General features: G+C 48.9%; 1 protein-coding gene and 1 pseudogene across 1 annotated transcript; one reads left to right on the top strand and one right to left on the bottom strand.

Moving 5' to 3' along the window:
• Positions 1-1,130: 1,130 nt before the first annotated feature.
• On the top strand, positions 1,131-20,913 carry UBAP1L (ubiquitin associated protein 1 like). Its single transcript, XM_059890759.1, has 6 exons — positions 1,131-1,428; positions 8,028-8,549; positions 8,624-8,689; positions 11,467-11,673; positions 18,393-18,494; positions 19,626-20,913. Exons 1-6 carry the CDS (start codon positions 1,309-1,311, stop codon positions 19,758-19,760), a joined length of 1,152 nt encoding a protein of 383 aa, XP_059746742.1. The 5' UTR covers positions 1,131-1,308; the 3' UTR covers positions 19,761-20,913.
• On the bottom strand, positions 15,762-16,240 carry LOC101906923 (large ribosomal subunit protein uL29-like; annotated as a pseudogene).
• Positions 20,914-22,560: the final 1,647 nt, after the last annotated feature.

The raw sequence follows: 22,560 nt of genomic DNA, 5'->3' as shown, positions 1-22,560 counted from the left end.
TGTAACATTTTACAAAATGTTTGCCTTTTCTAAGGTCATAAATGTATTCTCCTGTTTTATCTTCAAGTTTTTTTCTTAACCTTTCACATTTAGGTTTACAGCCTACCTGAAACTGATTTTTGTTTATGAGGTAGAGGTCAAGATTTTTTTTGGAGAATATCCAATTGATCCAGAACCATTTCTTAAAAAGACCTTCATTTTCCTACTGCTCTGCAGGGCCAATTTTGTCATAAATCACGGATCTGTATATGTGTGGATCTGCTTCTAAACTATCTTTTCTATTCTGTTGGTCTCTTTGTAAACTCTCAATATCACACTGTATTAATTGCTCTACAACATAACATACTCTTCCTTTGGATTTTCTACATATAAATATGTCATCTTTAAATAGTTTTCTATTTCTAGAAGTAGTTTTCTTTATTTCCAATCCTAATACTTCCCCCCCGCCCCCCTCTCTTTTTGCACAGGCTAGTACCTCCAGGGCAGTGTTGAGCAGAAGAGATGAAGGGGACATCTTTATTTCATTTCCAATATTGGGGAAATCTTTTACTATTTCACCGTTAAGTGGGATGTTTGTTTTAGATGTTTTACAGACACTCTTTGTTAAGTTAATGAAATTCCCTTCTATTCTTAAGTTGCCAAATAGAGTTTGTTTATTGTTTCTTAAAATCATGAATGGATATTGATTTTATCAAGTGCTTTTTCTGCATCATGATTATACACTTTAAAATTTTTATTCTATTGATATTTATTTTTATTTCCACTGAATAAGAGGTCTCTCATTCCTGAAATTAAACTCAACCTGGAAGTGTTGTATTTTTTCTATCCACAATTATTTTTGGTAAGATTATTGCATTTATGTTCATGAAATATCTGCCTCTCATTTTCTTGTCAGGTTTGGTTTTAAGGCAATGCTGAAATCAAAACAAGTTAGGACATATTCCTTTTTTTCCCCTTCTTTTTCAGAAGAGTTTGTGTAATTTGAGAGCTCTTTCTTCACCACTGGGGTGAATACTCTTGATGAAACTCTTTAGAATTAGTGTTGTAGACCACATTTTGGGAAACAGTGGTCTAGAGATCAAGACTTAAACATGAAAATATCAGTTGCTGTCAGTTTGAAGGCTCTTGGTTTTATTCATTTTTCCTCCCTTATGCAGCACAAGTCACTTCACCATTCCCTTCCTGGCTGTGTGGGACTCGGCCAAGTCACCACACAGGAGAGCAGTGAGCCATCTGAGGCCTGGGCCTGGTCCTCAGGGACTTGTTCTTTCCAACCCTGCTCAGCCATCTCCATACTCCTCTGACAGAATGAATGCCCTGGATGATGTTCCCTTCAAGGTGCCCAAGGGCTTTGTGATAGACACAGAGCCCCTTCCTGGGCCAGATCTCAGTATTCCAGACTGCAGGGAACTTTTGCTGGGTTCTATGGTAAGTGCCTCTCTCTGTCTGTCTTCTCATCCTTTGGTCTGTGGGTCTGATGCTGAGCCTCATGAGGCCCCCTGTTCCTTGATTTTAAATGGCAGCCACTCCTGTTCTCATATATTCTAGGAAGTGTGAAAATAACCCAAGAGGAAAAGATATTCCATGAAGAAGTCTAGAGACTTGGACATGGGGCTATTTAGTGCATCTTATGTTTAGAATAACCAGAAGGTTGCCTGTATGGAGTTACTGAGAGTCCTTGCAAGGATACTCCAATTCCAATTCCTCTCTTCTCTATCAGCCTACTGCCAAGTCTAAAATTCCACTGTTAGAATCCCTCCACTTGGCTAAGATGCTATCTTGAGATTACAATGCAGACAGTTACACAGGACACATCAGAATGGATTACTATTCCACAGACCCAGAGTACACCTATCCATGGGGCACCTATGAAGCACCCCTTGCCCCATGGCTCACACACTGGGGTATGCCCTCATGTATACGGTGAGATCACATACCCTCAGGATAAACATGATTATTTAACTTCCAAGTGAGTCAAATTTATTTGAAGATTTAGGAGGAAACCTATTGCATTTGTATTATAACACAGATATATAATGAGGTAGAAGGCAAAATCCACATGAATTTTAACAAATGAAAGAGAAGGATTGCAAACAGCTGTGGAGCTGCTGGTGGATCTCTTGGGACTGAGTCCTTGGGCTCTTGTGTGTTCATTCAGCACTGTCTGTGGGCCACTTGGTAGGAAAATTTGAGGATCTAGTTCAGCTCTCACTCACTTTGCACATGAGGAACCTGAGGCTCAGAAAAGGGAAATGATCTGTCCAAAGATAGTGGCAATGATGGGACTAATTCCCAGGTCCTGGGCTTCCCTGGGGTCCAGTGGTTAAGAATCTGCCTTGCAATGCAAGGGAAACTGGTTGGATCCCTGGTCCAGGAAGAGCCCATATGCCATGGGGCAACTAAGCCTGAGATCCACAATTACTGAGCGCATGTGCAGCAACTACTGAAGTGTGTGCACCTGAGAGCCTGTGCTCCACAGCAAGAGAAGCCACCGCAGTGAGCAGCCTGCACACCACAACTAGAGAGTAGCCCCACTTGCTGCCACTAGAGAAACCCTGCTCATAGCAACGGAGACCCAGCATGGCCAAAAATAAATGTATTAATTTTAAAAATTACATCTTGATTGCAGATCATTTCATGATAGCTCAGAGAAGGATTGGAAAGTGAGAGACATCAGACGCATAATGTTCAAGGGCAAAAAAATACAGGGTTATGGGAAGTTAGGTGCAGAGAAACCAGTCCAGGAAGGAGAGGCCTGGAGAGGGTCAGGTAGAGAGGCTTGAGTAGCTTGGAAGCATAGGAGCAGGAGACTTCATCTGCAGCCCCTGCAGGTGCACTTAAGTTCCTCAGGACCCAGAAGTGAAATAAGCTTTGTAAAGCCCCAAGTACAGTGTTCAGGGGCCCCCTCTTGGTGCGGCAGGAGCTCTTGCTTTCCCCAGAGAACCTGTGCTGTGGGCCCTCACTCTAGCTCCAGATCTGCTCAGAGGCCCGATACTGCAGAGTCACGGCCGAGATGCTTCTCTGCGCTGGGTGAGCCTCTCCAAGACATTCCTAGCTTCTAGCATTCCTGCCCAGGCGGGAGCAGGCTGCGGGAGTGTGGGAGACCTGCCTGGCTCCTGCCTGGTCTCGCTCTTGCCTTCCCTTGCGGCCTAAGCCTACTTGCAGAGGGCTTAGGGTCTGGTGGTGTGCAAACTGCCAAGGCCTCCAGCAACGAGAGCTCTGTCAGAGGGCAGGGAAGAGCCACTGGATGGATTCCCAAGCTGTGGCTTGGCCACCCAGCCTCAGCGCCGCATGGAGAGAATCAGGCTCCCAGGGCCCCTGGGTTGGGGATGCAGCTCCACACCCAGAGTGTTCCTCGTGCGGGCCAAGAAAGTGCCTGGCAGACTTAGGTTCCCTGGAGCTCTCCTCCAGAGCAGAGACGTGTGGACATGGTTCGGGCCTTCCCCTGTGTGTTTGGGCTTCCTCCCACAGCCTCAGTGCAGGGGAACCAGCCCCTGAGCAGAGAGCTCCAGGAAGCGCTTTTCGCCCAGGCCTGGAAGCCCAGTTCACAGCACACGGGCAAGCGAGCCTCCTTTGGGGAAGAAGAGGCAGCCCACCGGCGTGCGTTTGCAAGACTTTTTTTGGAAGGGCCAAGTGAGCTTCTCCAACTGGGAAAAGGAAATTGCTTAACTAAGCTCCAGTGGAGGTAGACAGACTAGCATAACTATTCCCTCTCTGCTAAGCTGGGAGGAGGCTATTCTGAAAGTTACTTCTCCTAGAAGCAGGAATAGGTACCCTTCTGCCGAGTCTATGTCTTGTGTCCCAGCCCACATGTTGGCCCTGGCCCTGCCTCCTGTTCTCAGGGTGGGCACTCCACACCCACTCATCTCCCTTGAGCCTATTTCCCATCCTGAGTCTCCATTTATTTTACTGCTGTGGCCAGCTATCAAATAGAGAAGCATGGGACTCCACGTATGATTTATAGCCTTTCCTGGTCAGTCTTCCAAGTTTACTGGGCTTTATTCCCAGTGTTTGGAACTTGAAACACATTTTCCCATAGCAACAATGTTATAGATAGTGGTTAGATTACCAGATGAATCTGTAGCGGCCTGAAAAAGAAAAAAAAATACCTTCCATTCATGGAGCACCTGCTATGTACCAGGGCCAGGCTACGTGCGCTTCATAGGTTCACTCTTCTCTCTCATTCTTATGACTCTTGTAGCAGGTGGGTGTTCCCTCTCCAAGGCACAGGAAATCAAAGTTCCCACCCATGTGACCAACAGGGCCGTGTGGCTGTGAGTGGCACAGCCAGGATTCCAACATGAGCATCAGTCCCTAAAGCCCACGTCCACATCCTGCACCTACTGCTTTCCTGAGGAGCCTCAGCAAGTCTGTGTTTTGTTGTTTCATCATAGTTTTCCTTTAATTAGAGTTGATTTCCTTTTTGTCAGTTAAATTTTTTAGAAAGAATATATATATGTGTGTGTGTGTGTGTGTGTGTGTGTGTGTGTGTGTGTGTGTGTGTATAGAGCAAGGGTCAACAAACATTTTCTGTAAAGGGCCAGATAGTAAAAAGTAGCAATCACTCCACACTATTATTGTAGGGAGAAAGGGCCATAGACATTACATAAAGGAGTGAGTGAGTACGGCTGTGTTCCAATAACACTTTATTTAAAAAACAAGGTTTGAGGTCAGTTTGACTCCCAGGCAGTTTGCCTGTCTTAAGAGAGTAAAAAGCCTTCCATTGACACTTCCTTATCTGTCCTGTCCCCACCTGCCCTGGTAACTTCTGTTACTTGTATTTTAAAATGTATTCTTCTATAGATTCTTATATGTGTACATACAAGCAAATACAGCTATTTCCTCCTTTTTCACACCAAAGGTAGCATTTTCTATACATTATTCTTCTGGATTTTTTTCACTTAACATATTTGAAGACTTTCCATATCAATACACAGAATGCTTCTTCAGTTTGTTTTTCACTGCATGGTATTGTATTATATGGATATATTGTACTTTACTGAATGAATCCCCTCTTGATGGACACTTAGGCTCTTCCCAGTCTTTTGCCATTACAAGCAATGCCGCAGGGAAAGACTATATGAATTAAATCATATTGCCAAATTGCTCTCCATAAGGGTTATACTGTTTAACATCCAACCAGCACCCTACAAGGGCTTCCCAGGTGGCACTGCTAGTGGTTAAGAACCCACCTGCCAATGCAGGAGACGTAAGAGATGCAGGTTCGATCCCTGGGTCAGGAAGATCCCCTGGAGATCTTGCATGGCAACCTACTCCAGTGTTCTTGCCTGGAGGATCCCATCGACAGAGGAGCCTGGTGGGCTGTGGCCCAGAGGGTCAGAAAGAGTTGGACACAACTGAAGTGACTTTAGCATGCACAGCACTCTACAAATGGGCTTATACCTTAGCTGCAATTCTCAACAAAGGAGTCATCAGATGTTGCATCTTTGCTGAGGGATAGGCAAATGGTATCTCAGTATAGTTTTATTTTCCTTTCTCTTATTGTGAGTGAGACTGAGCAGCTTTTCATGTGTTTAAGAGCCATCTGTAGTTCCTTTTCTGTGGACTGTTCATATCTTTTCGTTTGTTTCCCTGTTGGGCTGTCGGTCCTTTCTTACCTATTTCTAGGCACTCCTGTGTCTGTGCTATCAGTGCTGTTTTCCCGCTGGTTTGTTATTTGCCTTTGACCTTGCTTGTGGGGTGTATTTGCCATGCAGATTTTCACTTGTGCATGTGTGTACTTTCACAGCTTCTCAGTTTCAATTCAGAGTGAGCAATGTTTTCCCTACTTGAGATTATAAAGGATTTCTCTCCTCTTTTCTGCTAGTACTTTTATAAGTTTCATTTCGAATAACTGAATCTTTGATCCTTTTGGAATTTCCCCTTGTGTATGATGCGAGAATGGATCCAACTTTATTTTCTTTCCACTAACATCATTTATTGACCAGTCCCTCTTTTTTCCCATTGCTTGAGATGCCACCTTATTATCTACTAAAGTCCCACAGATAACGTCCATTTCTGGACCTTCTGTTCTCTACCTTTAGGCTCTCTGTGCAGTATCTTACTTCAATTATTGAGGTTTTATAATATATATTAGCAGCTGGTAGAGCCAGTCCCCTTTATTTCTCTTTTTGTCCCCAAAGGTTTTTAGGCTATTCTTTTTTTTTGGTGTGCATTGGCGGGGGGGGGGGGGGGGCGCTGTACTGGGTCTTCGTTGCTGTACAGGTTTTTCTCTAGTTGCCGTGGCAGGCTTCTCATTGCAGCGGTTTCTCTTGTTGCAGAGCACAGGCTCTAGGGTGTGTAAGCTTCAGTACTTGCGGCCTGTGGGCTCAGTAGTTGTGGTGCACAGGCTTCGTTGCTCCATGGCACGTGGGATCTTCCTGGACCAGGAATCGAACCTGTGTCTCCTGCATTGGCAGGTGGATTCTTTACCACTGAGTCACCATGGAAGCCCTTGGCTATTATTTGTTTATTTTTCATATGAACTTTAGAATCATCTTGCTTAGGTTCCACAAATCACAAGTGCTTGTATTTTTATTGGGTCTTTGGATCCTTTTATCCCCTAAGTTCCACTGTCTGTTTCATTATCTCTCAGTCTCTTTCCCTCCATGACGGTCTCCTCAGCTCTGAAGTGGTCCTTTTACCTCCTCTCTCCTTCCCAACCCACACATTTTGCTCCAGTCTCTTTTTCTAATCATTTATTCTGTACACTCTTACAAATATCCCCTTGGAACCAGAACTGCCCTGGGCCCCAAGAACAGAGAGAAATAAGATACACTCCCTGACCTCAGTCGGGGAACCACACTTAGAACAGCTAAGTTCTGTTCCTCTCCCCAACTTAGGGTCATGTCAGGAGTTGGGTGAGGGGAGAGGCAGTTCCTGTCTGCCTTTCTGCCTCCCACATCCGCCCCCCACCCCCACTCCCCCAGGCTTACCTGGCCATCACAGAGCACTGAAGTTGCCTTTTAAGAATATTTATATTTTTTAATGGAGTTTTATATTTCCAGTTCTTAATTTTAATAGTAGTTAACGGGAATATTTTATTTTTGCTTCACATAAACGCTTAATTTAAATTATTTATGTGGGCTCCACATTTAGTTTTTAGGTGGCTTGATCAGTCAGATGGACAGGAATCCCAGCTCATCTACTCACCACTGATCTGACCTTGAGCAAACTAAATTTCCTGAGCCTCCTTTTGAAAATATGGAATTGGGAATAACATTAGGACCAACTAAGTAGAGTTCAGGAAAAAAAAAAAAAAAAAGAAGATTTTTCCATTTCCTGGGCCCCCAAGTAAGCTGGAAGGCAGCACATGGGATGGGGCAAGTACTACTTCACGCAAAGGTTTGTGTGTCTGGGCCAGCCTCCAAGGTCAGCTGCTCAGTGGCAAATGGTGCTGAGCTCAAGTGAAAGCTTCTTGGTGAAGGAAAAGTTTTGCTGAAATTAAAAAAAAATTTTTTTTGGCAGCACTGGGTCTTTGTTGGGTCGTGTGTGGGCTCTCTGTTTGCTGCATGCATGGGCTCTCTAGTGGTGCAGGCTCTGCAGTCTGTGGGCTCAGTAGTTGTGGGTGCCCTGGCTTCTCGAGTTGTGGTGAAGAGGCTGAGTTGCCCCCACTGGCACGTGGGATCCTACTTCTCCCACCAGGGATCTAACCCTCATCCCCTGCACTGGAAGGCAGATTCTCAATCTCGACCGCCAGAGAAGTCCCCTGGAGAAATTGTTTAGGCCACTGTTGTTCAATTATATGCTGAGTGGCAAAGGGACTTAGACTTTCATTCTATTAACCTATTCCTCACGTTGTCCTGTCTACAGAGTTTGCTATTAAATTGTTATTGACAGCCATCCACTCCAATGCTAGCTAAAACCGAGGGTGAGGGCGGCCTGCGATGAATGGCTGGGGCTTAGAATCAGAAGCTGTCTAGGCCTGGAGAGTCTGGCTGAACAGGTTCCCTGGGGGGCAGGAGGTAGGAGTGTGCTCTCAGACCCTGGTTTGCCTGGTAGAGCCTCCCCTGGTCTTGTCTCCGCAGCACGACTTCAGCCTGGAGAGGAGGACACTCTTCTGGGTGGAGGCTGTCATACGGGGACCCTGCCCAGTCCAATGCGATGCTCCGGGGGCAGCTTCCGCCCCTCCTGCCTGGCTCTTGCTGGCCAGCCCCGAGCAAGGGCTGGAACCCGTGCCTGCCGCAGTTGAACATCCGGAGGCCGGATCCCAGGAGCAACCTGAGGAGGAGGAGGAGGAAGAGGAGGACCAGGATGAGGAAGCAGCCTCGTCTGCCGCGGAGGAAGAGCCGGAGCCAAGCCCCCAGCCCAGCTCCGCGGCGAGCCCCCGCCTGGGCCAACAGCGGTGCTCGCTGGACGTGCTGCGCGGCGTGAGGTCGGAGCTGGCTGGAGCCGGGCGGCGGCTCTCCGAGGGCAGGCTCGCCTCCCACCCCCGCAGCCTCCTTCACCGCCTCCGCCACCGAGCTCTGAGCCTCTGCCCCGGCCCCGCGCCGCCCCTGGGCCCGGCGCCTCCACCCCTCAGTGCTCCCACGCAGAACCCGCCGTCCCCTGTCTCCGAGGCCTCTCTCCCTAGCACCCGCACGCCACCCTTGGGCCCCAAGCCGTCGCCCCCAGCACCCTCAAGCTGCCCCCGCGGCCTTCCACGGCCGGCGCCATGCCCCCGCTGCGGAGCCACAAGCCCACAGTTGCGGTAAGGAAACTGTCCCCTTGGCCAAGGCCACAGCTTAGCAGCGAGACCCCCACATCTGGGTCCCCTGCCTGGTTGGACACTCCTCCCTACCAGCTCTCACCTGGCCCTGTACCATGCTGTCCTTCCTGCAGCCCTGTGCCTAGAGTATTCCCTGCTTCGAGGTCCCCTTCCTTGTTTCTTGCTGTGTCTCCTTCTTTGCTTCTATTAGGGCACCTGTTAGGATAATTGTAATTACCCAGTATGCGTCTCTTCCAATGGAATATGACTTCTCTTAGGGCAGTGATTGGATTGCATTTGTTTCCAGAGCACCCAGAGCACACTTGGCCCCCAGGGGGAGCTCAGTGAATGTCTGTTGAATCAATGAATGTGGCTCAGATCTAGGGCTTCCCACTGTTCAAGGATTGGGTGAGTTCAATCAAGGAATATTCACAGCGCAGTTACTTCTTGCAAGAGACTGGATTGGAAGAGACAAAGTCAAAAGCATGAGACGAGGAGATTGGCAAGGAAGAGTGAGATACGGCAACACTGCCCGGTGGGAGGGGTCAGGTCCTGAGGGGGAGGTGAAGGCTGCTGCAGGCTGGGGTGGCTTCAGGACAAAGGATGTGCACCAAGAACTGGGAGCAGATGTGAACGCACAGTGAAACCAGTAAAGCTGGAGCTTCTGGCTTAGCTCCTCCCAAGGCTTTGAGCAAGTGTGCTCAGTTGCTCAGTCGTCCTTCTTTGGGACCCCCCTGGACTGTAGCCCGGGGCCTCCCAGGTGGCGCTAGTGGTAAAGAAAACGCCTGAGATGTAAGAGACATGGGTTCTATCCCTGGTTCCGGATGATCCCCTGGAAGAAGGTATAGCAACCTGCTCCAGTATTCTTGCCTGGAGAATCCCATGGACAGAGGAGCCTGGCGGGCTACAGTTCATAGGGTTGCAAAGAGTTGGACACCTCTTAGCATGCATGCGTGCACGGACTGTAGCCTGCCAATCTCCTCTGTCCGTGGGTTTAATCCCGACAGGAATATTGGAGTGGGTTGCCATTTCCTCCTCCAGGGGCTCTTCCTGACCCAAGGATCAAACCTGAGTCTCCTGCGGCTCCTCAATTGGCAGGAGCATTCTTCACCACTGAGCCTGGAAGCCCTTCCAAGGATTTGTGCACAGTTTTACGCATATGTTTATGTTCCTGTGTCTTTTTCCTTTAAGTAGTCTACATTGTATAAGTGTCAGACTCCATACAATCTAGGTCTGGAACAGATGTGTTAGGTTAGATTAGTAGCAGGAAGTGACATTTAGGCACAGCTTTCTGCCCCTGAGCAACTCCACAGTCAGGCCAGGAGATGCAACAGAATAAGGCCAAGGTGAAAGTAAGTCCAAAAGACAGACTCAAAGTCTGGCTTTTCCCACTCAGTGCTGTGTGAACTTAGGCAAGTCACTGAACCTCTCTGAGCCATCCCTTCTCTACCTGTAAAGCAACCCTGCACACAGTTATTTACAGCAAACAGAGAAGAGGTTATATAAACAGTACAGGCCACAGCCACATCACGGGCTAGCTGCTGATGCTAGGAGGGCTCTTCCCTGATCCCAATTAAATTTAGCAACAACCCTGTAGCGGAGTGGGGGAGAGATGGGGGCAGATGGGACGCATATTCTGTAGAGGAGGAAACTGAGGCAGAGAGCACCTAAGAATCTTTTTCAAGGTCACAAGCATAGACTCAAATCCTAAGACTTGCATGGTTTTCACTCTAGGAGTAAAGAGTAGATCCTAAGGTGAGGCCATGGCAGGGAAACCGCTGAGAAGATGAGGACGTGTAGGGAATTCACATGTCACAGGCAGTCTGCTCCTGGAGCCAGGACAGCACCTAGGCTTTCCTGCTGGAGGAGGGGACAGGGTTAGCAGTTGGATGCTTCTTCATGGGGAACAGGCTAGGGATGATGCCAGCCAAACCTATTGAAATGCCTTCAAGCCACCCTCCTTAGTCCAGGGTCTCTGTGGGTTTCCCCAGCACCACAGCTGTACCCAGTTCCTATCCTGCGCCTTGCCTAACCAAGCCCTAGTCCAGCCAGACTCAAGAAGGAAGTTCTGGCTAGGAAGCTCAGTCCTGCTCCCGTGCTCCCTAAGCTATGGGGTCGAGAACCCTGCGTTGATTCTGAGTAGGGTACAGGTCCCAAAACTGTGTTGTTTGTCAGGTCATTTGCCAGCTTCTCTGAACCTTGACTTCAGTAGCTATAAAATATAGAATGAGCCTATTGTATTTCTCTCACAGGCTTGTTCTAAGCAATAAATATTATCATCTACTGGCAGTTTCTGTATGCCAAACCCTTTTGCTAGTCACTTTTCTCACCTCATCTTATTTAAGCCTTGTAACAACCCTGTGAGGTATCTGGTATGATTGCATCCATTTTACACATGAATAATCTGGCTTCCCTGGTGGCTTAGTGGTAAAGAATCCACTTGCAATGCAGGAGACTCAGGTTCAATCCCTGGGTTGGGAAGATCCCTTAGAGAAGTAAATGGCAACCCGCTCCAGTACTCTTGCCTGGGAAATCACATGGACAGAGGAGCCTGGTGGGCTACAGTCTATGGGGTCTCAAAGAGTTGGACACAACCAAGCGACTAAACAACAAACTGAGTAAACAGTAGAAAGCTGGGATTTGAACCCAGGTCTGCAGGGCTCCAAGATCCTCACAATATTAACCCCTGTGCTCTGTAGCGAAGGCACCTTTAAAAATGTCTTGCCCAGCCAGGTGTCACCTCCAGGGTAACTGACACTTGCAGCTTGCCTTTGTTTCAGTCCCTCAGCCCGTACACCTGCCTGCCACCTCCTGGACGGGTGCCCCAGCCTTGTGCTGCCCACAGATCGCACCCTGATTCTGCTGACTTGCTGTCTGCCCTGAGCCAGGAGGAGCAAGACCTCATTGGGCCGGTGGTTGCCCTGGGGTACCCTCTGCACAGGGCCATCGTGGCTCTGCAGAAGACGGGGCGGCAGAGCCTGAGCCAGGTGAGTGGGGGACCCAGAGCTGGGGGGCTGTGGAACTGGAGTCGGGTCAGTGGCCCCATTGTTTTTATCTTCAACTTGAAGTTATTTTGTGTTTTTCTTCGGAGGCAGAATTTCAGCTTTGATTTAATTATTGGGGGTTGTGATCAAGTTTCTAGATCCTAAGGCTACCATCTCCATGAGAGTTTAGCAAGACCCTCCATGCCTACTTGGGGAGTCTCAATATTCTACTCCTGTCCAAATCTCTGCCCCAAAAGTAGGACTGAAGCTTTGGGCAGTCACAAATCTTTCCAGAGGTGCCCAATAGCACTTTCTGCAACAGGAGAGATGTTTTATTCTTGTGTTGTCCAATATAGTAAACACTAGCTATATGTGGTTACTTGAATGTGGCTAGTATGACTGAAAATTGTTATTAATGATAATGAAATGAAATTAAAAATTAAATAGCCACATACAGCTACCATATTGGATGGCACAGCTCTGACCACTTCCCTCAACAGTTAATCCACACCATATCCATCGCTCTCTCTTTCCATCTACCCATCCATCAATCTAGTCCTAAGTATTTGCCGGACGCTTCCTTGGTGTTTGGATGCAGCTAGGAGCTATGGGGAAACCAGTGTTGTGGGTTGGGTTTCCAGGAAGCAGACTCCAGTGGGGTTTGGCATATGGAGATTTATTAAGGAGACCCTTGGGAACAACTTCTAGGGAAGGGAAAGGACAGAAGCAGGGATGAGTAGAGGGAGAGGTTGAACTTTATAGACCCAGTGACAGCCAACCCCATAGCTCTGAAGCATATATGGCCCTTTGGAATTGTCCTAATTGGGGATGAGATGGTCAGGCCTTCATACCTCTGCCTCAATGAGTCACCAGAGGTAGAAAGAGGGTGACTTGAGAGAAGTGATCTCTGCAGCTAAGGCAGCCCCTGAAGGGACAGATAGCTGATGGTTTCTACCACCGCTACCACCATCTGCAATAAGACCTTCAAGGACGGTGTATCTGGAAGGGGTATCTCAGAGTCTACCACACCAGGTTCCATTTTTAAGGACTCCACTCCTATTGGAAGAAGAGGGGACACCAGTAATAACAAGGGTAGGTAGCACCCCAAGCTGCTCTTGCTTTGGGAGCAAGTCTTGATGCCCCCCATTCAAGCTAAGAATATGAGAACACCTGCAGGAGAGTGAGAACCCTGAATTGCCAAAAGAGAGGTGTGGTGAGAAGATGCCTGGGAGCAGAAGGAACAGGAATGATTTGGGGGTGTTTCAGTTATCTATTGCCATGTGACAGTCACCCCAACAGTGGTTTAATACTGCAACCATGTGTTTGCTCATGAGTCTCTGGGTTGGCAGTGTGGGTGGAGTCAGCAAGGAAGTTCTTTTGCAGGTCTCACCTCCGGTCTCTCGTGTGGCTACAGTTTGGTGACCCAGCTAGAGCTGAATAGTCTAGGATGACCTTGATCACAATCCCGTGGTTGGTGAAACTTGTCAACTGGACCACAGGTCTCCAGCAAGCTAGCCCACTTGTTCCCAAGAGTACAGGAGTGGAAGATGCAAAGTCTCTTGAGGCTGAAATTATAGTCACTTCTGCCTTATACTGTTGGCCAAAGCATGTCATAGACCAGGTCAGATTAAAAGGGTAGAAAAATAGACTCTACCTCTTGATGGGAAAAGCTGCAAAGAGTATATGACTGTTCTTAATCTACCATGGGGAGGTTTCAGTAATTGAGAAAGGCTTCATGAAGGTATAAAGCCTTGAGCTGGACTTTAAGGATGGATAAGACCTGAATTTGAAGAAAAGAGAAGGATGATCTTCCAGGCAGGAGGAACAGTATCAGCTGAGAGGTAGTGGCAGGAAGGACTTGGGAGGCCCTGATCCAACAGTCTCACTGAATATATGACGTGGGCGGTGGGAGAAAGAGGGAAAGGGAATAGAGGGAAGATTAAAGGTGCCTTGAAGGCTGGCCTGAGAGTTTTCTCAAAGACCCCACAGCAGAAAGGAGGCATAAAAGGACTGTGAGCAGGGGCAAGAGGTGGGCATTGAATATCATCGTCTGAACCCCTTCCCCCAGCTGAATGTTGCATCCCATTTTGCATTGTTTTCTACACACCAGGGTTATTTGTGGTGGGAAAGCTGAGCCACAGGTATTGAATGGCACATATTTCTTTCTACTGTCTCTGTCCCACCATCATCAGAGGACTCGGAGACCCTCTCCCTAGACACTGATGGTGGCCATATGTTGAGTCCCTGAGGTCTGGAGCTGCCTGCTCCTGGGTGAGGGAGTGACAGAGGGAGAGTGGCTCAAATAGGAGCCAGATCAGGATGTGCTGCTGCAGGTTGAGGAGGTGGGAAGGCACTGGGTCCTCTTTCCCACCCACTCCTGCTTCCGCTCTACTCGGTTCATCAGTCCTAGAGGAAAGCTTTCAACGTGGTGAGCCCCACATATGGTGGCTAACATGATGGAGGAGATGGCAGGGGTGCTGCTGCTATTTACCGAGCAATTTTGTGCCAGTCCCTCAATCTGAGAGTATTCATTTAGGTCTTCTCATTTCTGCAAGGTTGCTTTTACTGTTCCCACTTTGCAGATGAGGAAACTGAGGTCAGGGAGGTTCACATAATTAGTCAGTGGTGGCAGCAGGGTGGATGCCAGGCTGGTGTGGTTCTGAATTTTGTTACACTGTGCTTTTCTCTCATTTTCTGTGTGAAAATCTTTCCGGGCAGCACCGTAGGTTGATCTGAGATTTAAGAGTAGATTTAAAGTTGCCTCCACATTCAGCTGCTGCTGAAAAGCCAGGACCTTGGCCAAGAAGCGTCCAGAAGCGCTGTGAGGGGCCAGGCCCATGGTGGGGACTCTGACATGCCTCCCCAACTCCTCCAGACCCTGTGACAAGGCTGAGATCTCAGGTCATCACTGTGGGGATCTGAAGATTAGCTGGGGGCAGCACAGCGCATTGGCCTCCCTTTGGGCTGGAAGAATCTCACTGCATCAGGAACGCTGTGTTTCCAGACACAGACGGACCACTTGCCTGGTGGGCCTTCTCCCAGTGAGCAGTCAGAGGCCAGGCTCTAAGGTGTGGGCCCGAGGGCCACTGGATGACTTTATCTTCATCTCCCCGACCACGTTAGTGTTCCTCTCTGTTCTGTGAAGTTCCACCATTAACTGAACATCTTTTTTGGGTTCACAGCCCTTCTCCCCATGAAAGACAAATACTACAGTAAATCATCTTTAGTCAGAGATGAACAGCAGATGGTCTAGGAGGGTGGACATCAGGTGATGGAGACAGGGCACTTGGAAAAACCAGGGAGAGAGGAAGAAATACAAACCCTAAGCTTTGTCCATCACTCCTTCCTTCCTGCCCCAGGATCAACGTGCCCACTGACTGCCTGCAGGACAGGCATGGGTGGCACTTTCAAGGGTCCGTTGGCCAGACCCAGGCTTACCCTTAGACTCTAGACACATCATGGCCCCTCTCTGAGCCTCATTTTCCCCGTTCACAGAATGGAGGAGAATATGTTTATGACCAGTGACTGCTGGGGGTCCCATCCTGGGGTCTGAAGATGACATCCTCACCCACCCTGAAGCCTGAGCTAGGCCTAGTTACTGACCAAGCAGCAGAATCCTTACAAATGCAGATTCTCAGAACCTACTCTGCAGGATCAGTAGATCTGGAGTGGGCCCAGGGGCCTATCATTTTAAAAGATCTGCAGATGGCTCTGATATGCAGCCTGGCTTGGGTCTACTGGGTTGGGCTGAGTCAGAGACCCTTAACCTTGGCTGCATGCAAGAATCACCTGGAGAGCTGTAAAAATGCCAGTGCCGGGCTTCCCCCTACCAGTCATGTCAGGGCCTTTGGACATGACCATCATCAGCTGGGTGTGGGCAGTGATACTGAGACACCAGTGTTTTGTGGCTATTGTTTTGTTAACTTTTTATTTTGTATTGGAGTATAGCTGATTATCAATGTTATGACAGTTTCAGGTGGATAGCAAAGGGACTCAGTCGTACATATACATGTATCCATTCTCCCACCTAATCCCCGCCCATCCAGGCTGCCACCTAACATTGAGCAGAATTCCATGTGCTATACAGTAGGTTTTTTTTTTTTTTTTTAGTGGTCTGTCTGTTTTATTGACAGCTGGATGCTCAAGCCTTGACTGCGTACTTCCGGAGGGGGTACAGCCGCTCCTTCCGCTGCTGCTTCTTGGTCTTCAGGTTCTCTTAATGCTTGTTGAGTCGGCGGCGCATGGCACGTGTTTTCTTGGGCCGCAGATCCAGGGGCTTGTACTTCTTGCCCTTATAGAATTTCCTGAGGTTCTCTTTCTGAGTCTGGTTAATGACAGTCAGTACACGGGCGATAGATTTACGAACCACTCGGATCTTGGAGAGTTTGGAAGCCGCGCCTCCTGTCACTTTAGCCACGCACAGCTGGGACAGCTCCACCTTCAGGTCCTCCAGCTGTTTCAGCAGCTCCTCCTTCTTCTTGCCGCGAAGTTCTTGAGCCTTAATCTTGGCCGTGGCTGTATAGTCTGCCTCCGCTGTCTTCTCGGAGGGAAAGAGTATACAGTAGGTTTTTGTTGGTTATCCATTTAAAATATATCAGTATGACCATCCCCAAACTCCCTAACTTCCTCCATGCTTCTGCCCCTTTAGAAATCAGAAGTTCATACTCTAAGACTGTGAGTCTGTTTTGTGAGTAAGTTCATTTGTTATCATCTTTTTTTTTAGATTTCACATATAAGGGATGTCATAGGATGTTTTTCCTTTTCTCTCTAACTCACTTCACTGTATGACAATCTCTAGTTCCATCCATGGTGGTGCAAATGGCATTATTTCATTCTTTTTAATGGCTGAGTAATATTCTAGTGTATATATGTACCACATCTTTTTTTATCCATTCCTCTGTCAATGGACATTTAGGTTGCTTTCATGTCGGCTATTGTAAACAGTGCTGCAATGAACATTGGAGGGCATGTATCCTTTTGGACCACTTTTTTCTCTGGATATATGCCCAAGAATGGGATTGCAGGATCATATGGTAGCTCTAATTTTAGTTTTTTAAGGAATCTCCATACTGTTCTCCATAGTGTCTCTACCAATTTACATTCCCACCAACAATGTAGGAGGGTTACCTCCTCCACACCCTCTCCAGAATTTATTGTTGAGGCACCGCAGTTTTAAAGCTCCCAGGTAGCTACAGTCGGCACTGAGGCTGAGAACTTTTGCTATAGATGAACAGACCTTCAGAAACTCTGTCTACTTGCAAGCCAGCTCAAAGTTCCTCCTCTAGCAGCGGGACCCATGGACAAGGCACTGGCCAAAAGACAGGTGATCTGGGCCCTAGTCCTGGGACCCCGGTCCACCCTGCCTGGACCTCAGTTCCCTCAACTATGCCAGGAGAGCTGAGTTGGTTGGTTTTCAGAATGTGCCCAGAGCAAGGTTCCTGGGGTGAGGGCCCCTGCTCTGGGCTCCCTCTACCTCTTGCCCCCAGTTCTCCCAGAGTAACAGCAACCTGCCCCTGTTACTGTTGAAGCCCCCTGGTGCTTGGGCAGTTCACAGGCTAGAACAGTCTGAAAGCCATTAGTCTATGTGGTCTGTTTTCTGCTCCGTTCCGAAGGTCTGCAGAAATCCGACTTGCTTCTCCTCCACTCATACCCGTCCTTTAATCGTCTGGAGCCTTCATTTGGCACCAATTCCCTGTAAATCCTGCTTTGATTTGCCTGGCACTCGTGTTTTCCTGTATCTGGTTTATCTCCCCCAAGGAGCTGTGAGCTCCCGGAAGGTAGTTCTTAATTTAGTTTATAAACACAGCTTACATTTATTGAGCTCCTTCTGCCTGCCTGCCATGCTGGAGGCTGGGACATAGTGATGTCCTCCTGTGGGACAGAAACTTGGTGGATGAGAAAGCTGAGGAAGATAGTAGGCAGTTACAGAGCTGTAGGTGCAGGAAGCCTTGGGTGCTGTGGAGACACCTGGTGGAGACGGAGGTGGGAATGGGGGTAGGGAGAGCCTGCCCAGGGCAGAGGAGTGAGGCTGGCCTTGGCCTTGGAGCTGGATGGGCAGGAGTCTGAGGGTGCTGAGGGAAGCAGCCAAGGCTGCTGACAGAGCGAGTAGGTCTTTGAACGTGGGGTTGGAAGGCAGAACTTTATCCTGAGGGCAAAAGCAGCCCCTGGTGAATAAGCAGGGAGTGGCTGGAAGAGGTGCACGGCCCTGTGGGCGCTTGGCTGTCCCCTCTCCTTCCAGCTTTGGTGCAACGTTGCTCTGGGGTGGGGCCCGTGGAGTCCTGGATCGCAAAGATATTATGTGTCTGGAGGCGGGGTGGGGGTGCATGAGGTGGGTGGAAAAGGAGGCACCCTCACACAGGTGGGTGCTCACCAAGGAGGGTGAGCAGGCTGGGTGGATGGTGGGTAGACACCGTGTTTGAAGCCTGGCCTGTTCCCCACTTAGGTTCTGGGAACACCTTGACCCACCCCGGCAGCTCTCTTCCTGGACTCCAGCCCCCACCTTGGACAGTTGGTGAGGCTTTGCTGTCCACCTGTCCCCAGGGAGGCCTCTGACCCTCTCTGCTGGCTCATGGATCTCTGGGGCCATGCTGTGTATGGTTGGTTGCCCAGTCAGCCTGGCCCTGAGCTCAGTCCTCCTGAGGCCCTTGGGTGCTTCCTCCACCACACCTGCTGTCCTGGGCATTGCTCTTACTGTCCTTCCCTCTGTGCCCCTTCCTGCCCAGTTTCTCAGCTACCTTAGCGCCTGTGACCGGCTGCTGCGACAGGGCTACGAGGAGGGGCTGGTGGATGAGGCCATGGAGATGTTCCAGTTCTCCGAGAGCCAGGTCAGTGGGGCTCCTGCCCGGGCACCAGCGAAGGGTGGGTGGGGTGCCCATGCAGGCCTGGTGTGCAGGGGCCGACCAGCACCAGAGACAGCCTGGGGGCCTCAGGAGATAGCCTGCTTGCTGAGCCCCAGGGAGAAGGAGACAGCCTAGGGAGCTGAGACATGGAGAAGGCAAGAGGACCCAAGGGGAAGCGGTGGGGAGGAAACAGGGAGTAGAGCTTTGGGCCAAGCCGCTTCAGTCATGTCTGACTCTGTGTGACCCCATGGACTGCAGCCCGCCAGGCTCCTGTGTGCATGGGATTCTCCAGGCAAGAACACTAGAGTAGATTGCCATGCACTCCTCCAGGGGATCTTCCCAACCCAGGGATTGAACCTGCATGTCTTACATCTCTTGCATTGGCAAGGCGGGTTCTTTACCACTAACACCACCTGGGCAGAGCTTTATAGCTTGAATCAACACAGCAAATATTTACTGGCTCCTCTTTGTCGGACACCCAGACAGGAGCCAGGCAGGTAGCATGATAATGCTTGAACTCTCTTCAGGGAGTTTGCCACTTACCTGGAAACCCAGAAGGCTTGAGGCTGTGGCCCCAGTTAGGGGGACATCCTGAGCGCCCAGTGAATGTGACCTGTCCAGAGCAGAGCAGACTTCCCGGAGGCTGTGGGAGGGATGGTGCGGTGGGAGGGAAGCCGAGGGGTCGGGGGAGAGGCAGGGGAGTTTTGAGCAGTGGGGTCAGAGGAGGCAGGCAGAGGCTGTGCTGTGTGAGGGTTTGGGCCCTGGACAGAGACCCTGTGCTGTGCATCCTCTGGGCACCAGTGTGCAGCCTTCTCTTCCTGCCCCAGTGTGGGGCACGAGCACAGGGAGTCAGGAGGGAGTGGGAGAGGGGAAGTAAAGCCAAGACAGAGAGGGCCAGCAGCCAGGCTGGGGTCTCCTTCCTTGGCACAGGAAGTGAGGTTTGAGCCCATGTCACCTCATGTCATTGAGATAAAGGAGAACCATAGGTGCTGGCCAGGACCAGGCTCACCTGGCCTGTGGGGTCACGGCTTCTGGGGGTATGTAGAATGGGTACTTGGGAGGGGACTGCCCAGCCTCCCAGAGCCCCCCATGCCCTCTCTGCCTCCTCTTCCTCAGGCAGGGGAGTTCCTGCGCCTCTCGGAGCAGTTCAGCGACATGGGCTTCCAGCAGGACCGCATCAAGGAAGTGCTACTGGTCCATGGCAACCGCCGCGAGCAAGCCCTGGAGGAGCTGGTGGCCTGTGCCCAGTGACCCCCAGGGCACCTAGCAGTGTCTGTGCATCCTGGTCCTGCCCCAGACCTGGCAATCCCTCTTGACTGTATCATGAAGACTACATGGAAATAACAAAGCAGTGCATGCTTATTGTAAAAATGCACACGATGCCAAGAGTGGGAGTAAATACTGTAGAGGAGGCAAAACTGTACCTCTGAGAACTTCATAGGGGCTCTTTAACAAAAAGACAGATTAACAAGAGAAAACCAAAATGTATTAATGCAGATGGCATGCATCGTGCCCAAGAAACTTCAATGAAAAGTAACTCAAGACAGCAGTTTAGAACTCTGGCTGGGGAAGATCCCCTGGAGAAGGGAAAGGCTACCCACTCTAGTATTCTGGCCTGGAGAATTCATGGACTGTATAGTCCATGGGGTTGCAAAGAGTTGGACATGATTAAGTGACTTTCACTTTATATAGCATTTTCAACAAATAATTTGTAGAGAATTGACAGGACAAAGGAAAACAGTTTCAGGCTTCCAAGGACTGCAAACTGTAGGGAGGTAAATATATGAAGGGAACGAATGGAGTAAGATTTCTTTGCAGGTTCCCTGGTGCACTGCTGGGCTGATAAGAATCTGCCTCCAGAAAAGAATGTATATCCTGCCTCAAGGCAGAAAAGCAGGGAAGGGAAGAGAGAACTTTTCTTGCATCTTCTGCTTAATTGCCTTCAGCTCAGTTATGTCAAGAGTTTCCCAGATGGCTCAGTGGTAAAGAATCCATCTGACAATGCAGGAGACGTAGGAGACACAGGTTCAACCCCTGGCTTGGGAAGACCCCCTGGAAAAGGAAATGGCAACCTGCTCCAGGATTCTTATCTGGGGAATTCCTGTGGACAGTGGAGACTGGTGGGCTACAGTCTGTGGGGCCACAAACAGTTGGATGCAACTGAGCAGAATTATGTCAAAGAGGCATATTTTGGGATGACATTCCAGTTTCCTTCAATATCAGAGGAAGCAGCTTGAAGAGGTGAAAGTGGTTCCTTGTGAGGACGGCCGGATGGGGTGCACAGGCAATGAACTGCGTGTTTTCATATAACCCTTGTAAAATGATCTACATTTGATTCTTTAAACTATGGGCATTAGTAACTTTAAGATAATTAAAACAAATAAATATTGTGTAGTTCTTTGGGTCCTGGTTTCTGGTCTTGGTGTGGAAAGGATATCTAACTGTGGGTGAGAGGACCTAATTCTGATTTTGGTTCTGCTGATGACTGGCTCAAGGCCTGTTTGGGCTTAAGTTTCCCCAGGGAAAGTGGAGTGACTGGACCTGACTGCTATCCATGAGAGTACCCTGGGAAATTTGTTAAAATGTCCAAAGCCCCACTCCTGGATAATCTGATTCAGAAAGTCCAGCTTGGCAGCCCGCAGAAATCTGTTTTGTTTTTCTAAGAAGCTCTCTGGAGATTCTTTCATTTTCCTTTCTATTTTTTAAATCGCTGTTTTGGTTATATTGTTGACCCTCTTCATTCATTTCCCCCTCTCCCATCCCCCACCTCTGGCAACCACTATCTGTCCCTTTTATCTGTGAGCTTGTTTTTGTTTAGTAGTCCACATATGAGAAAGATCATACAGTATTTGTCTTTCTGTGTCTGATTTATTCCACTTAGCATAATGCCCTCAAGGCCCATCCGTGTTGTCACAAACGGCAAGATCTCATTCTTCCTTTGGAGAAGGCGATGGCACCCCACTCTAGTACTCTTGCCTGGAAAATCCCATGGACAGAGGAGCCTGGTAGGCTGCAGTCCATGGGGTCGCTAAGAGTCGGACACGACTGAGCGACTTCACTTTCCCTTTTCACTTTCATGCATTGGAGAAGGAAATGGCACCCCACTCCAGTGTTCTTGCCTGGAGAATCCCAGGGACAGGGGAGCCTGGTGGGCTGCAGTCCATGGCGTTGCGAAGAGTCGGACATGACTGAGCGACTTCACTTTCCCTTTTCACTTTCATGCATTGGAGAAGGAAATGGCAACCCACTCTAGTGTTCTTGCCCGGAGAATCCCAGGGATGGGGGAGCCTGGTGGGCTGCCGTCTATGGGGTCACACAGAGTCAGACACGACTCAAGTGACTTAGCAGCAGCAGCAGCGTTCTTCCTCATGACTGAATAATATTCCATTGTATACACACCAGAGTCTCTCTATCCATGCACCCGTCAATAGGCATTTAGGCTGTTGCCATTGTCTTGGTGGTTTCTAATAATATGGCAGTGAACCTTTGGGGTGCAGATACCTTTTCAAGTCAGTGCTTTTGTTTTCCTCAGATAATATCCAGCAGTCGGATTGCTGGCTCATATGGTAGCTCTATTTTTAATTTTTGGAGGAGCCTCCACACCATCTTCCTGTTTTCCATCATGGCTGCACCAACTTCCATTCTCACAATGTGCGTGAGGGCTCCCTTTTCTCCATATGCTCACAAACACCTGTGATTTCTTGTCATTTTGATACTAGTCATTCTGATAGGTGTTTGATGGCATCTCATTGTGGTTTTGATTTACATTTCCCTAATAATTAATGATGTTTTCATGTGCATATTGGCCTTCTGTATGTCTTCTTTGGGAAAAACTCTATTTAGATCTTCCCATTTTAAAATCATATTGTGTGGGTATTTTTTTTTTTTTTTTTGCTGCTGACTTGTATGAGTTCTTTTTCTAAAAATTATTTTTAATTTTTTCTTATTTTTTGGCCATACCATGGAGCATGCAAGATCTTAAATCCCCTAGTCAGGGATCCAACCGTACCCTCTGTGGTGGAAGCTCAGAATCTTAACCACTGGACCACAA

The sequence above is a fragment of the Bos taurus genome, chromosome 10 (assembly GCF_002263795.3).
Source record: "Bos taurus isolate L1 Dominette 01449 registration number 42190680 breed Hereford chromosome 10, ARS-UCD2.0, whole genome shotgun sequence".
In the NCBI taxonomy this organism is placed as follows: domain Eukaryota; kingdom Metazoa; phylum Chordata; class Mammalia; order Artiodactyla; family Bovidae; genus Bos; species Bos taurus.
Note: the sequence above shows the minus strand (reverse complement) of the source record. Positions and strands in the feature narration are given on the sequence as shown.